The sequence below is a fragment of the Lagenorhynchus albirostris genome, chromosome 2, assembly GCF_949774975.1.
Source record: "Lagenorhynchus albirostris chromosome 2, mLagAlb1.1, whole genome shotgun sequence".
NCBI classification, from domain to species: domain Eukaryota; kingdom Metazoa; phylum Chordata; class Mammalia; order Artiodactyla; family Delphinidae; genus Lagenorhynchus; species Lagenorhynchus albirostris.
Genome location: NC_083096.1, coordinates 5,011,854 through 5,027,283, shown reverse-complemented (window position 1 = coordinate 5,027,283; position 15,430 = coordinate 5,011,854). Strand labels below are relative to the sequence as shown.

The 15,430-nt window shown below is 40.4% G+C and overlaps 1 protein-coding gene across 1 annotated transcript in view; it reads left to right on the top strand.

Annotated features, from left to right (window-relative positions):
* The window catches only part of CRB1 (crumbs cell polarity complex component 1), a 267,118-nt gene that overhangs the window by 215,454 nt on the left and 36,234 nt on the right, over positions 1–15,430 (top strand). Inside the window, exons 8-10 of the mRNA XM_060126919.1 lie at positions 5,071–5,618; positions 7,004–7,169; positions 12,895–13,801. Of these exons, the coding sequence (XP_059982902.1) occupies positions 5,071–5,618; positions 7,004–7,169; positions 12,895–13,801 (1,621 nt within the window). The remainder of the gene's footprint in view (positions 1–5,070; positions 5,619–7,003; positions 7,170–12,894; positions 13,802–15,430) is intronic.

Here is a 15,430-nt window from a genome sequence, read left to right as displayed (position 1 = left end):
ATTCATAGGACACCAGGGTTTCACTCATGCAGAGAAATGAAAACTAAGCCCATAGCTCCCATCCAAATGGGTTTACATCTTGGTGTTTACAAAATGCTATTACAATTTTACCATTTGTTGTGTATCAGAAATTTATTGCAAATCTTATTTGAAAGAGGAATAATCTTTTTGGAAAAACAGGACCGTTAGACATGAAACTAGTCAATGCCAAATTCTAGCACAATGCCGCGTGCATAGTAGACTCTCAGCACGTAGTTACTTCCTTGCCCTCCTCTCTATGCAGTTCACACTAGCTCCAAAATCATGCTTAAGTTTAGCACGTTTACAAACCACCAATTTTATGCAAAGGTGTATTTTCCAGAGTTGCATTGGAGAAAACAGGTATTTTACCTACGTGTCCTAAGAAAAAAAAGAAAGAAAAAAGTTTAAAAAAAGTAACAACACTGAAACTTGGTAGATGCCATAAACTAATTGATCTAATTTCTCTAGCAAATCAGTTTGAAATGCATTTCAAAATCCTTACTTCCGACATTGTTGCAAAGACTACTGTTAATAGTGATCAATACATACCTGTTTCTTTTTATTATTCTCTTGCATTGCAAATGTTGGAAAGGTAATTGCAACAGACTGCTTTGAAGTGCAGCTGTAATTTACCCCAAGATTTGAGAGTAACGTGAAATAGGACAACATCTGGTAAATAGTCTTCTTTGCTTTATATGAAGTAAAATTGAAACCAGTCTTGGTCTATACCCTACTCCATGTATGAAGGGCTAAGAATTATTAGAAGCTATTCACGGGTCTCCCCCTGACCACAATATTCATTACAAATCACGGACCTGCTTGACTATGAGGCCTGGCGTCTACTAGCTCTATGTAATACTTTAAAGGGAATGGCAAGTTGTTTTGTGATATTTTTAAAGGAGAAAAGGGGAGATTATGCTGAAGCAATGTTCACTTTTTGAAGAAAAATTTAATTGACCTAAGGCAATATTTTTACTACATATACAAAATAACAAACAGATGCTGACTCATTTTGACCAGCTTCCAAGTGCAGTGACCCATGAGGTTAATACTTGACTGTGGGGATGCTAACTGTCCTGGTAAATAGATTCAAGGGATGCCAATCCAGTGGGTTCTGGTTTTCTTTAATTTATTTTTTCCAACTTGGAAAATCACAGAGTCTTTAAGCCCAGTTCCTGAATTGGTTAGCTGTCCCCTCTCTTCCTCCAGTTTCCTTTTCCCCCGGCTGCCCCCCACCCCTCCACTATTTTGAAACTGTTTAATCCTCATGAAAATGCTTAGCTTCAGAAGATATCTTTTTAGGGAGTAAGTTCTGTAAAATCGTCCCTTTCTGAAAATTCTTGGTATAATTTTAAGAAAAGTTATATTTCTCATATCACCTCTTAGTCATAAATTTAAAGTATTTTGTATTTGCTATCATCTTTGAGGAATGTTTGCTGGGGAGTTTATTCCCATCACAAAAGATGCTTACAAGCTGTAAGGACAACCTGGAATCTTCCTGTCATTGTACACAGATGTTCAGGAGGAGATGGGCTAAAAAGTACAAGGCAAAAACTTCACCCAATTCATGATCCTGGTTCAGCGTTTCCCAAACATGGTACCCATTGCAAGGAACAAGCAGACTGGATGGAGGATTTGGCTGGCTGACGAAACATGACAGACAGACGGGCTTCCTATATTTTAAAGTTGATTTTTTAAAAATGATCAAGTGTCTCAATAAGAAGAGTTCAGAAAAGAGTTTCTCAAAGCTTAGTTCCCAGAGCTGTCTGCAGGGTTGTCGCGGTGTATCTTATCGCCCTGGCTGTGTCCAGAAACGTGGAGCTTCCAGGATACTGTTCAGGATAAAGGTATCACCGACCTCGTCCCTTCTAGAGAATATTTGATTAAGAGAGCAATTGACATATGTTTTATCTTCAGTCGTACATCTAAACTTTGACACTCTTATCTGCTTGGAATTAGAGTTTCTTAGATATAGAAGGAGCTTCACTCCATGACTGAATTTTTTACACTGTTGTGCACCCAAGTGTAGTGGCCCAAACCTCTGCTTACACACCTTCAGGAATGGGAAACTCACTCACACTCCATCTTCCCAGAAATCCCCTAGAAGTTGTCTTTTTTGTACTAAAATAATATATGATGACCTATAGCTTCCATTCATTGGCAGCATTGTAACTCTTGAAGCCAATGTCAACCTTACTTACATGTCTTCTTCTTGAGAACACAAATATTTGAAGAAAAGTGTCTTGTACCATCCAAGCCATCACTCCTATCATGCTAAACACACCCAGTTTCTTCTAATGTTTTCCACCTGACATCGTTTTCAGACACTCCATCAGCTGCTTGCTTGCTCTGGAATAAATCTGCTTATCTGGCTCCTAGATGTGCCTGACAGTGCAGAGTGACACAGGACTGTAACCTTCTCATTCCAGAGAATGTTCTTCTGTTCTGCAGCCTAATGTCCCATTGACCTTTGGGCAGCCACATTCTATGACTGGTTCACTTTGAGCTGTTCTCCCTCTTGGTGCCACAGATTTCTGCTTTTTCCACCCTAAACCAATGAAGTACACTTAGACCCAAGTGGCTTTTATTTATTCTAAATAAATTTCTTCTTCTTGTAGTCCATCAATCATTAAAACTTAGTTATTTCTTATCCCTATTTGTCGTCCCTCTTCATGACACATCAACAACACATATGAGAATCATTCTTTCCGTGTCCACAGACAAGTCATATATGGCATCAGGTGTTTCTAAAATCATGTAGTAAATCATGTGCTCTGACTACTTGCTTGTGATTTCTGAAGAATAGGACTGCTGGAGAGTCAAGCTTCTGAGAAAAAGAAACAGCTCTGTGTTCTGTCTGTCTTTTCATCTGGATCCACAAAGTGATGCTGCAGGCGTCCCAGGATGACCAGCGGGGACCACCCCTGAGGCAGAGCAATTCTGTGCGTATTCCCAAACCTCGGGAACTTCAAGAGCCACATTTTCTTATTGAGCATTTTATCTCATATGAAAGTGCTGCCGTGCATTCAGAGATGTTAGCCTCTTCAAACGGATTGTTACATCTAACAATGCACTTTGAAAGCTACCTGTAGTTGCCTGGAGCAGGTGGTCTCCAAATGCAGATTCAAAAATGTAACGTTCCTGTCGAAAATCAAGGCAGAATTCTGAAAATGCAGACTTTTATGCAGAAGGTCTTCAAACACAGATGGTTACCTAAGCAAGCTTCACTATAATTCAGCTAAAATAAAATATGTCCCACCTTTGCTCAAACTTCAGTGGAACCATATGACAACATTTAAACATGCTGGAATGTGCTTTTTTTCTGGTTAGGATTGGGATGTGAAGACTTGAAGATAGCAATATGTTTAAGACAATGCTCTTGTCAAGTTCATCAGTGATTTCCAGATTGCAAGATTCAGTGGTCATTTTTCAGTCCTCATCTGCCTTGACCTCTCAGCAACAGTTACCACAGTTGAATACGCCCTCTTCCTGAAAACTCTTTCCTCACTAGGCTTATGGGGTGTCACTCTCCCTTCGTTCTCTTTCTGTCTTACTCTTTTATCATCTCCTTTACCTCCACATGTCTGATGCTTAAGGGTTCAGTTCTTGGACCTCTTCTTCTCTCTCTAGATTCACTCTCTTGGTGATCTCTTCCAATCTTAGGGCTTTAAATGCCACATTTACACTGACAAATCCAAAATTACTGTGACTAGCCTAGAATGTCTCCCCTGAACCTCTATATCTAACTGCTGACTAGAAATTTCCACCTGGATATCTAATAGGGCATCTCAAATTTAATATGGAATCTCATTTCTCCCCCAAATCTGTTCCTCCTGTTTTCTTCCCCATCTCTGCAAATGGAAACTCAATGCTTCTAGTTACTTGGACCAAAAGCCTTGGAGAGCAACTTGCCCCAGAAAATCCTGGTTTGGGTTCTACCAAAACATTTCCAAAATCTGACCACTTCTCCCCATCTGCACCATGACCACTGATCGAAGCCACCATCATTTATCTCCTGTATTTCTGCAGTAATATCTCTACTTTCTTCGGGGTTCTGCTCAAATATTACCTTCTCAGAGAGTTCTTCCCTGATGACTCCATTTAAAATGACAGCTCCACTCCCTCCTGCAGCTCTTCCTAGTCCCTTTCTCTGCCTGAGTTTTTGTATATCAAAGAACCTATCACCACCTGACATACTATATAACCTCCACCCAAATGGAATGTCAGCTTTAGGAGTACAAGAACTTGTGTTCCTACTATATCATCAATGATTTTGAAGGTCAACATTTATTTTTATACTTCTCAAAGAGTTTTCTTGTGGTGATGCACATCGATAGCATTGCCACGTCAATGGATTAGAAATCTCTCTGTCCACAGGAAATGTTGGGTGAGTTCAGAACTCAGCTTTGCCCTAGTACTTTGTGCCCCATGCCTCTCCTTCACCTACCCAGGATCAAAGAAGGAAGAGTCCTCCTCTTCCTTTGGTCAACTGCCTTGCCTCTTAATATTATTAAGGGTATCTTCCCAAAAGAGGATTTGCAAATCTAATTCTTGGTTTCTGTCCTTTACAAGGAACAGTTAGGTTTGATGCCATTTGTTTGAGCATGCCCCCAAATAGCAGCGATGACGATTGCTCAGTCTGCTTACATGTGTTGCAGGAAGAGCTCTTGCTTCCCAAATTTCTCCAAATCAAGTTAGAGTGCAGTAGTATCTGATATTCCATGTTTAAGCCCCACCCTTTTAGGGCAGTGAGGAAGAGGTTCAAAAGTTTATCGGTGCAGAAATCTTCTCTTTCTCTTTGTGATCAGTGAACTTCAACTATAAACTATAAACCAAAATCTAGTTATTTTCAGAATAAAGTAAACTCAGAAGTTCAGAAAGTCAGGGATGACTTTTCAAATTGTCATTCTATTGAATAAGCCTGTCTTGAACTTTTAAAAATATGAATGTGCATATATGTATATATACATATATATATATATATATATATATGTGCATTACTTGTGTATCTTCAGATGTTTCCTCTTTGTCTCTCCTCCTCTATTAAAGCGTATGTGGCAGGCAGATTTGGCCAAGATGACTCCACTGGATATGCGGCTTTCCATCTTGACAAGAGCTACGGAGAGGCCTTCATGCTCTCCATGTTTGTTCGAACACATCGTCCATCGGGCTTGCTTCTAGCTCTGGAAAATGGCACTTGCCAATACATCCGTGTTTGGCTAGAGCATGGCAGACTAGCAATGCTAACTCCAGGTTCTCCCAAATCATTAGTAAAATTTGTTCTCAGCGATGGAAATGTCCACTTGATATCTTTGAAAATCAAGCCAAATAGAATCGAACTGTATCAGTCGTCACAAAACCTAGGATTTATTTCTGCTCCTACGTGGAGACTCCAAAGAGGAGATGTCCTCTACATTGGTGGACTGCCTGACAGACAGGAGACTGAAGTTAATGGTGGATTCTTCAAAGGCTGTATTCAAGATATAAGGTTAAACAACGAAAAGCTGGAATTCTTCCCAAATTCAACGAGCAACGCAGCCCAAGATGCAGTTCTTGTCAATGTGACCCAAGGCTGTCCCGGAGACAACCTGTGTGAGGTAGGATTATTCATACCAACTATGTCCATATTGTGTGCTAAAAGTTTCATTTTATTAAATAGATAATTTATTATAACTGTTCTTTGTATGTGAATATGGTGTTACTGACCCACTAGCTGTAGAATAATGCTTCATCCATACTTTCCCAGCAGGACTCGGGGATTTATGTTGAGCCATGAAAGTGTGGCCTTGATCTTATTGCCATTATGGTCCATTTAACCAACCAAAATAACTACGTCTTCTACAACCAAATGACTTAAGAATAATTGTATTTTAATTCCCAAATTCTTAATGGCATCCCAGAGGTTTAACTGAATTAATTCATTTTGAAGATACCATTAACTTTATCTTAAATGCCCACCTACCATTGTTTTGAACATCTACTAAGTCAATAAGGAAAAAAAATCTGAGAGGTAACTTCCTTCTGGGAGTTGGATTTGAAATTTTCTGTAATATAATTACTCAGAGCCCATGCTTTACTTTGTATATTTTGTACGCTCTTCTGAAAGCTACTTCAATACGTGAGTTTGTCAGCTCTGCATGAGCTTTCAGAGGAAAAGAAGGAAAGGCATTTTATCTGTTGAACATTTATTGAGCTCCAACTATTGCCATGTACTGGGCTTGCTTCTAAATACATAAAAATGAATCATTGTAGCATTACTATAGGGGCACCTCCAATGTGCCAGGTGCGATTTTCCATGGATCAATCCATTTCATTCTGTGGAAGGACTACTGTGCAAAGCAGGCATTTTTATTCTCTCCATTGATGTTATTTACAGAAAAGGAAATTGGCGTTTAACAAGGTTGGGTCACTAGCCTAGATTACATGTTAACAGTGGAATGGGCATAAATAAAGACAGAGCTCTCAGAAATTCCTTTATCAATACTTCCGTTTTGAACACTTTGTGAGAAACCTTGTGAGAACTCAAATTATGATACGCTTCTGATTCAGAGGCAGAGCTGGAGGGGAGATGGTGTCACTCCTCTGGGGACCCAAGTACCAACTTTCCTGTTTGACTGTTGATAGAATCTTGGACAACGAAAGGGACCTCGGTTTCCTCACCAGTAAAAACAGGAGGAAAAGTCTCTAACTCAAACTATCATTAGTGACAGTGAAAGTGCCTGGTAATTTATAAATTACAGAGAATATAATTACACCTTTGAAAATCCTCCTTGTGCTACAGGAGATCAGTATTGTATATTTTTCTTTATTTCCCTTTTCCTCTCTCTCGATGGTAGCAGTAAGTTTTATTCTATTTATCAGCCAATGGATATAAAAAGTTCGAAATGTAAATATGTAGGAAATTAGCATTCACAGATTAACAGGGTCTTTTCCATATTTATTTGCCGGCGCTTCTAATGCCTTTGACTTATTGTCTGCTCAGCCCAACCCCTGTCACAACGGAGGCATCTGCTACTCCCTGTGGGACGACTTCTCCTGCTCCTGCCCTGCGAACACAGCCGGGAAAGCTTGCCAGGAGGTTCGCTGGTGTGAACTCAGCCCGTGCCCTCCCCGGGCCCAATGCCAGGGGCTGCCTCGAGGATTTGAATGTAAGTGCACTTCAAACTTATCACCATCCAGTTCAGCTGGGCATTTCAGTTGTTCCATGAGTCAACCCAGAAAAAGAATACAGACAACTCCAGCTCAGCAGAGAAATGTGTAGCTGCTTCTCCCTGCACGAGTAGTGGTATAACAAACCTAATGGGAGTGTAATAAGCCAGAGTAGCCTCATCCTGCCCCTGGGTTTCTGAGTGGGAAACGGCGGTCATAGCAGCACCAAGCCTAGATCCTTGATCATTTAAGACTGATTTCTAGAGAAAGAATTAACCGGGTGATGTTTGGCTTTTCTTTTCTTGTTACTGGCAATACAGAGTGAAAGTTCCAGTGTGAGCACATTGTCATTGGTTAACTATGAGGCTTCTGGCAATTCATACGTCTCCATAATCTAAAACTTCCTCTGTAAGAAAAGGATAAAACGTCTACTTGATAAGTAGGTAACTATGGGTGTGTGTGTGATGATTATATGACCTCATGTGTAGAGAGCCAAGCGCAGTAGGCACTCGATTGGTGTTGACCATGAGTATTTCCCTCAGTCTGAATGGTTTTCCTGCCCAAATTCAGTACTACTGAACACAATTTCCCAAATGTTAGTAATTTGAATACTATCTTTACAATTTTGACAGGTCTACGTGGTAGCCACACTATTATTTATAGTATGTCTTTTCTTCTAGTTCAAATAATGCACAGTTCAGTCTATAGCTAACCGTCTATGTTCGCACTCAATTCTAATCTCTTCCCCTTGTTCAAAGATTTTGCTTCTGAAATTTTTCTCTCACCCGCCAGCATCATCAGTTTTCCCCTCAGTATATAAACATACTGTCAAATTTACTCATTACAAACTATTTCCCTTGATATCCCTCCCATCCCCACCAGCTGCCATCCCATGTTCCTGCTTCCTTTCTTAGTGGGAGAAACCCTCTAAGAGTTGTCCTCAATGTGCATCCGATGTCTTTCTGTCCAGTGTTCTTTCACCCCAGCAGTTAGCTCCCATGCACCATCACCATCTCTACCCTGAACTCTCTCAGCCCAGAGCTTCACAAGGGCCTCATCCCTCCATTCCCTTTTCTACCCAAGTGCCCTCTTCCCTGGCTTTACTTTTCTTCATGGCTCTAATCATCCTTGGATGTTTTGTTACACAGGTATTTGTTCACTTGTTCATCATCTTTTCCTTGATGGAATATAAGTTTCAAAAGGGAAGGAGATTTTCTGTCTGGTTTCCCACGTTACTCTTAGCACTTAGAATAGTGCCAAACATGTAGGAGGTTGTCAGTAAATATTTGTTAAATAAATATATATTTTTCTTCAATTTAGCTCAGTATTTTCACTTAAGTGCTCTAGACTTAAATTACATTATCTGCATACAATTAAAAAAATACATAAAATACCTTGGAAAACACTGCACTAAAATAATGGTCTGGAGCTAGGCGTTGACTGACCTGAGGCCCAAATCAACAACCAAGCCCCAAAGTGACTGAGAATGAGAATACAGTTACTTTTATGTTTCTGTATTTTAAAATCATATATCAAAATGGTATGTGAAATGTATTGCACAGTGTATATACTTGGGGGGCAGTTTCTAAAAGAATACACATACTCTTATGTTTCGTATTTAAGAAATAATATGCTACACACATGAATAAAGCATGATGAATTTGCATAAAGAATGAGATCAGGCCTCTAATATGACACAGAATTTTAATGGCACCTTTTCCATTTTTCTGCCCTCTGAATTGCTTGTTTAAAATAGTTTACTACTTATTAATTTTACTGTTAATCTTTTGACAGAAATACTAAAGTTCTCAGTCCCAGTTATATTCTACAATGGGGTTTAAATCATTTTGAACATTTTCACAGGGAAAAAAAGAATAGGGTTTCTAAAAACAGTGGTGGTCCAAGAAGCATACCCTGGGTGCGTATTGCCCTCCGTCTCCACATAAAGGATTTGGATGCCCCACGTCAGAAAGGCGTGAATGATCTTCACTGCTACTGCATGGCCACTACAGAAAGTGGAAAAAGTTTGCCTCGACCTTTCAAAAAGTCTCAGTAACATTTTTTTAATTATGACTTATCTTAAGGGAGAAAATATAAATTAGTAGGAGGGGTGAAATTTTCCTAACCGGTAGGTATAAACCCTAGCATTCACTTTTGCTATTTTGTATAATTTTCATTTGATGTGACCTCATGACACTATTGTATTTATTTCTAGGGAGATGTGTTGGGAAGATAGTTCTGCTAGAATAACATACTCTTGAGAGTATAGCTCGTGCATTACCCCGAGTTTGCCCTTAGTACTTAATCATTTCTATCTCTGTATCCTATCTGAAAACAGACAATTAAAAACTACAACCCACCTTAGATACAGGTGTGTTTATTATGATAAAGTTCCCTGAAGAAAAGGCAAAGTATAAATGTTAACGTGCACTGCGGTTTTTACTCAGATCACAAGAAGTGATTTCCATGGGCTCAGTCGGTCAATGAAACTAGTTTATACAGCATGACAGACAGTATTCTTCCTTCAGGAGTTGGAGGGCTAATGAGATTTGTCATGTTAACATTTATTCAGAAACATGTAATGAGACACTTCTTGCTCTTTTCCTGCCTAATCCCAACCCCAAATTTGCTGGGAAAGAACACCACAGTCAAAAGCAATAAAATCAAGTGAAATGTTAATCCAGTCAAATGATACACTTGAATGATACCCTTGAGTTTACTCCTGCTGTGGTTTCTAATCATTATCTCACTTTTCAGAATTAAGGATTGAGTTATTTTTATAGATTATTCATTTAGTAATATTTACTGAGCACCTGTTTTCTGCCAGGCAATGTTCCCTGCATCGGGTTTAGTGAGAACCTAGACAGAGAAGTTCCGTGATCTCGTAAAAGCTCATGTTCTAGTGAGGAGAGACAGACAAGGAACAAGTAGGAAAGTTAACAGTATAATTTCAAATAGCTACAAGATGCTATGAAGAAAATAAAGCTGAGTAATTAAAAAGAGAGTGGGTTGCGGGGGGGGTGGGAAACATTTTCACTTGGATAGCTGGGGAAAGCATCTCGGAGGAGGTGACATCCGAGCGCATATTTTGTTGAGAAAGAGTCCGGTATGGGAAGATCGGGGGCCAATATCGTGTCTAAGCAACCGCAAATGTAAAAGGCCTGGTTTGGGAACAAGCTTGGCGTCTTCAAAAAATAGCAAGAAGTTTTTGTGGCTGTAGTACGTGCATGAGGAAGGGTGGCAGGAAATGGGATTGGAGAGTTAGGGGTCGGGTCACATAAACTCTGTCCGCCATGTTTAGGATTTAGGAATCCTTTCTAGATGTGATGGTAACCGTGGAGGTGTTGAGCTAAGGCATGGTTGGTACATTGCTCTGCAGCGCAATAGAAGCCAGGACACTGAGAAGTGGTTGGAATAGGCTGTATAATAAAGTGTTCGAGGTTGGGTGTGGTGACCCACACATGAGGTAAAAACAGTGTCTTAAGGTCAATTTCTGCTGAAAGCTGGAAGATAATGAGAATAGAGAATTGACTGCTGGATCAGTAACACAGAGGTCACCATGACCTTGACAAGAGCGGTTTCAGTGATGTGATGGGGAACAAGGCTGAAGGTATTAAAAAGAAAATGGGGGATGAGAAAGTTGAGACAAGGTGAATCTAAAACTATGTGGAGAAGTTTTGCTGGAAAAGGAGCTAGAGAAATAAGAAAGCAACAGGGTAGAGGGAGGTCAGGGTAGTGCTCTTGGGTCTTGCCTGTGTTTTTATTTTTTAAGATTGGAGCAATTACAGCATATTCTTATGCTGATGGGAAGCAACAGAAAGGGAGGGAAAATGATGATGCAGAACAGAAAGAGATTACGTTTAGAAGTAATATCTAAAAAAGGTGAGAATGAAAGGGACCCAAGGCGTGACTGGGAGAGTTGCCCTTGGATGTGTGCTGGAGCACCTACAGTTTCCCACCTGAGTAGGGAAAACCCACAGTAGGAATACACGCACAGCACTGCTGACACCTGATATGCGGGGGTCCCCCCACCAAGCAATTCTGCTACAGTAGCTGGGTGTCCTACGGGTCATCTCAATTTAATTCAACTCTGACACTGTCCGCCCAGATATAGTGTCAGATCTCACAGGCTAAGGGCTCAGTCCCACTAGAAGACCCCCCACTGCACTTCAGATGCCAATCGCAAGCCCAGGTTGTCACCTGTGCTCCTGACCGATCAGCTATAAATCTGAGGCTCCCACGACCCCCACCTCGGTTCAATTAATTTGCTAGAGCAGCTCACAGAACTCGGGGAAACCCTTAATTGTTTACCATTTTATTAAAGGATATGATAAAGGTCCCAGATGAACAGCCAGATGAAGAGATACATAGGGCGAGGTCTGGGAGGGTCCCCAGTGTAGGAGATTATTTCCCGAGGAGTTGGGGTGCATGACCGTTCCAGTGTGGGTATGTTTAACAAGTTGGAAGCTCTCTGAACCCCATGCTTTTGGGATTTTATGGAGGCTTCCTTATGTAAGCATGACCAATTATTAACTCCATTTTCTGCACTCTTCCTTCTCTAGAGGATGGGCTGGGGCTGACAATTTCAAGCTTCGAATCATGACTTAGTCTTCCTGATGACCAGCCTGCATCCAGGCTCCACCTAGGAGCCCACCCAGAGTCGCTGTCTCATTAGAACAAAGATGCTCCCAGTGCAGTGCTCTTATCACTTAGGAATTTACCAGGGTTTTAGAAGCCCTGTGTCAGGAACCAGGGGCAGAGAACAGGAGATCTTTTTTCTATTATTGTACAGATGAGAATAAGGACAATGCATCCATTATAACAAATGGAAAGCAGAGTGGATCCAGATTTGTTAGGTTTACAGATTCGGTGGGAAACTGAAGCAGTTCTTCTTTCTCCTGTTTTCTCAAGAAAGTAACAAAGGAGATCATAAACAGAAGGGGTTTGATATTTTAAGAGATAAAGCAAGCTGTGAACGAGTGACCTTGTGGAATTGGAAAAACAGTCTAATAGAAAAATGCAATAAGATTGCCCCAAAGTGCTGTGGTCCCATGTGGTCACATGTATGCGGGCGTATATTAGAGCAGAGGGTACGGTTGTATAATTTTGCCCAACCACAGGATGCTACTTGGAGTTAGGCACAGATTGGTGACTCAGCACATGACTGGAGTTCGCCAGGTAGTAAATCAGTCATTTAGAATGCTACTTTTAAGTGCCTCCCGGTCAGCTTACTCAGAAGCCAGACTCCACTGTTAATTAACTGTGTCACTTGAGGCCCAGCTTATAGCTAGACTTGTGAGTTCTTTGTGCTCGATTTCTTTATGTGCAAAATGGGTAACCAGTGCTTTATTTGTGGGAGCAGCTGTAAAATAACATTAGAAGTTACTGCATTTCAGTGGAAAAGAAATAAATGATTTGGGTTTTGGCATCTGACCACCCAAGTTTGACATTCTGGCTTAATTATCTATTAGCCACTTGACCGTGAGAAAATTACTTAACCTCTGTGAGTCTCACTTTCTTCTTCTGTAAAATAGAGATGATAATAACAATGAACCTACATTCGAGAACTTCATATTAAAAATAATATAAAAGCAACTAACAGAGTGCCTAGCCTGTATCAAACAATCCATACGTGACGGTAGTAACGTGATGATCATTAAAGGTACTTAGGCAAACATTACAGATTTAGTAAAGTTGCTGATTGGCGTTGCCTTCTCTCTTTAGGTATCGCAAATGCTGTTTTTAATGGACAAAGCAGTGAGATATTATTCAGGAGCAATGGGAATATTACCAGAGAACTCACCAATATCACATTTGGTTTCAGAACAAGGGACGCAAATGCGATCATATTGCACGCAGAGAAGGAGCCTGAATTCCTTAATATTAGCATTCGGGATTCCCAGTTATTATTTCAGCTGCAAAGTGGCAACAGTTTTTACATGCTGAGTCTGACAAGTCTGCAGTCAGTGAATGATGGCGCGTGGCACCAAGTGACTCTCTCCATGACAGACCCACGGGCCCAGGCTTCCAGGTGGCAAATGGAAGTGGACCAGCAAACACCTCTTGTGACCAGCGCAGTGGCTACTGGGAGTCTCAGCTTCCTGAAGGATGATATAAACATTTATGTGGGTGAGCGAGCTAGTGACAACACGCAGGGCCTGCGAGGGTGTCTAAGTACAATAGAAATCAGTGGCATTTATCTCTCTTACTTTGAAAATGTTCATGGTTTCATTAATAAACCTCAGGAGGAGCAGTTTCTCAAAATCTCTATACATCCAGTGGTTACTGGCTGTTTGCAGTTAAACGCCTGCAATTCCAACCCCTGCTTGCATGGAGGACATTGTGAAGACACGTACAGTTCTCATCACTGCACCTGTCCCGTGGGATGGTCAGGGGCACACTGTGAACTCGACATTGATGAATGCCTTTCAAACCCCTGTATCCATGGCAACTGCTCCGACAGAGTTGCAGGCTATCGCTGCAGGTGTGAGCCTGGCTACACTGGTGTGAACTGTGAATCAGATGTAGACAATTGCCAGAGTCACCTGTGTGCAAACGGGGCCACCTGCGTCAGTGACACCAGTGGCTATTCTTGCCACTGTCCTGGAAATTTCACAGGAAAATTCTGCAGGTGAGCATAATATCCACATAAAGTGTGTTTCGAGCTGTGTTCTACATCTTCAAACTGGAAAGCTCTCTGCCCAGGTATGAACATACAGGCTGTGCTGAGCAGGGGGTGACAGTCAACGGCCATCACAGTTTGGTCTTGCGAAGACAGGATCTCACCTGCTGGCATGTTCTACAAAGAGGAAGGGCAGGGTTTGGACCAGACTTTGAGCAAAATGTTTTCTCAGTCACCTCTGTTAGAATGTCTCAGGAACTACAGCCCCAGAGTCTGACAGCTTTAAGGCCTCAGGAAACAAATACATTTACAACAAATGCAAGAGCTCAATTTTAGTATTGTTGGAGGAAGCATGACTCCTACCCCTAAGAGAATACTCTGGGGTATTTCAGGCAGGTAAACTCATATAATTCTGAAAAGACTATGTTAAAGTATAATTTCAAAAGGGTGAAATCATGACTCTCAGAATGAATGTTTTGATGACTTTGTCATTAATTAATGAGGGAACCAGTAAGACAAAAATCAAAATGTCAAAGGATAATCTAATCATATACATAAATATGTCCATATAATATATATACACACTTGTAAATAGGGATGAGGAAATGAATTTACCAATAAATGCAAAATTTTTTAATAGCCTATAGGGCAACAAAATTAGTACTTGAACCACACTATTTCTACAGTGTGACAATGGACTGTATCGCTTCAAATTCATTTGCACTTCAATGAACAAGATCCATTAGTATTACTATAATTTTCTACAACTTACAGAGTTGTGAACTAGCTTGGTAAAGAAAACCTGAGTCATACACATTAGAAAAATCAGATAATCTTAGAGGGTCTTTTATATAACACCCAGCATTCCACTGAAAGAATACCCAGTGATCTCTTTTGCCCATTTCAAAGCATTTCACAGTTTTTTCTAAAACTATAAAGCTTAGTTCTGGCAGTCACATCCGTTTCATGTAACATAAATAGAAACAGGAATGAATATTTTCCTGCCAAGTCACACTGCTTTAGTATTTCTATGTAAGTAGAATTCATTATTGTTTTTATAACTTATACTTGTTTTGAATTCACTAAACAATTGAGTTGTTATAGGCACGTGAGACGGTTATTTCTAGCAAGCAGTAGATTCCAGAATGTGGACAGGAAGGCCTGGAGTTGGCTGGCAGCCTGCAGACATTACACTAATTCAGAAGTGGCACCTTAACTGGATGAATCTCCTAGTAGACAGAATAGGTAGCCACACCTGTAAGAAGATGTATTTGTCTCCATAACATTTATTGCTGTTCAGAGTCTGTGAAGGCATGACACAGGGTTAGGTGCTGAGTGTTGACATTCCAATAAAATGTCACTTCTCATGAGTTAACCAACTCATTGGCCAACAGGTAATCTGAATGCTTAAAAGCAAAAGACATTCAGGATCAAAATTAATAGTACTGCCATGGTGACTTTGGATAAGTAAAATAAACAAATATGCCCCAGTAACCAGTGCTCCAGTATCTTTTCTGCCTAATTCATCAAAGTCACGTTTTCAAAGATTAAAGTTTTGATTCAAAAGTACTTTGTAATGAGGTTCAAAATTGTTTATTAACATATGATGTATACAAAGCTTCATATTTGCATTGCTAA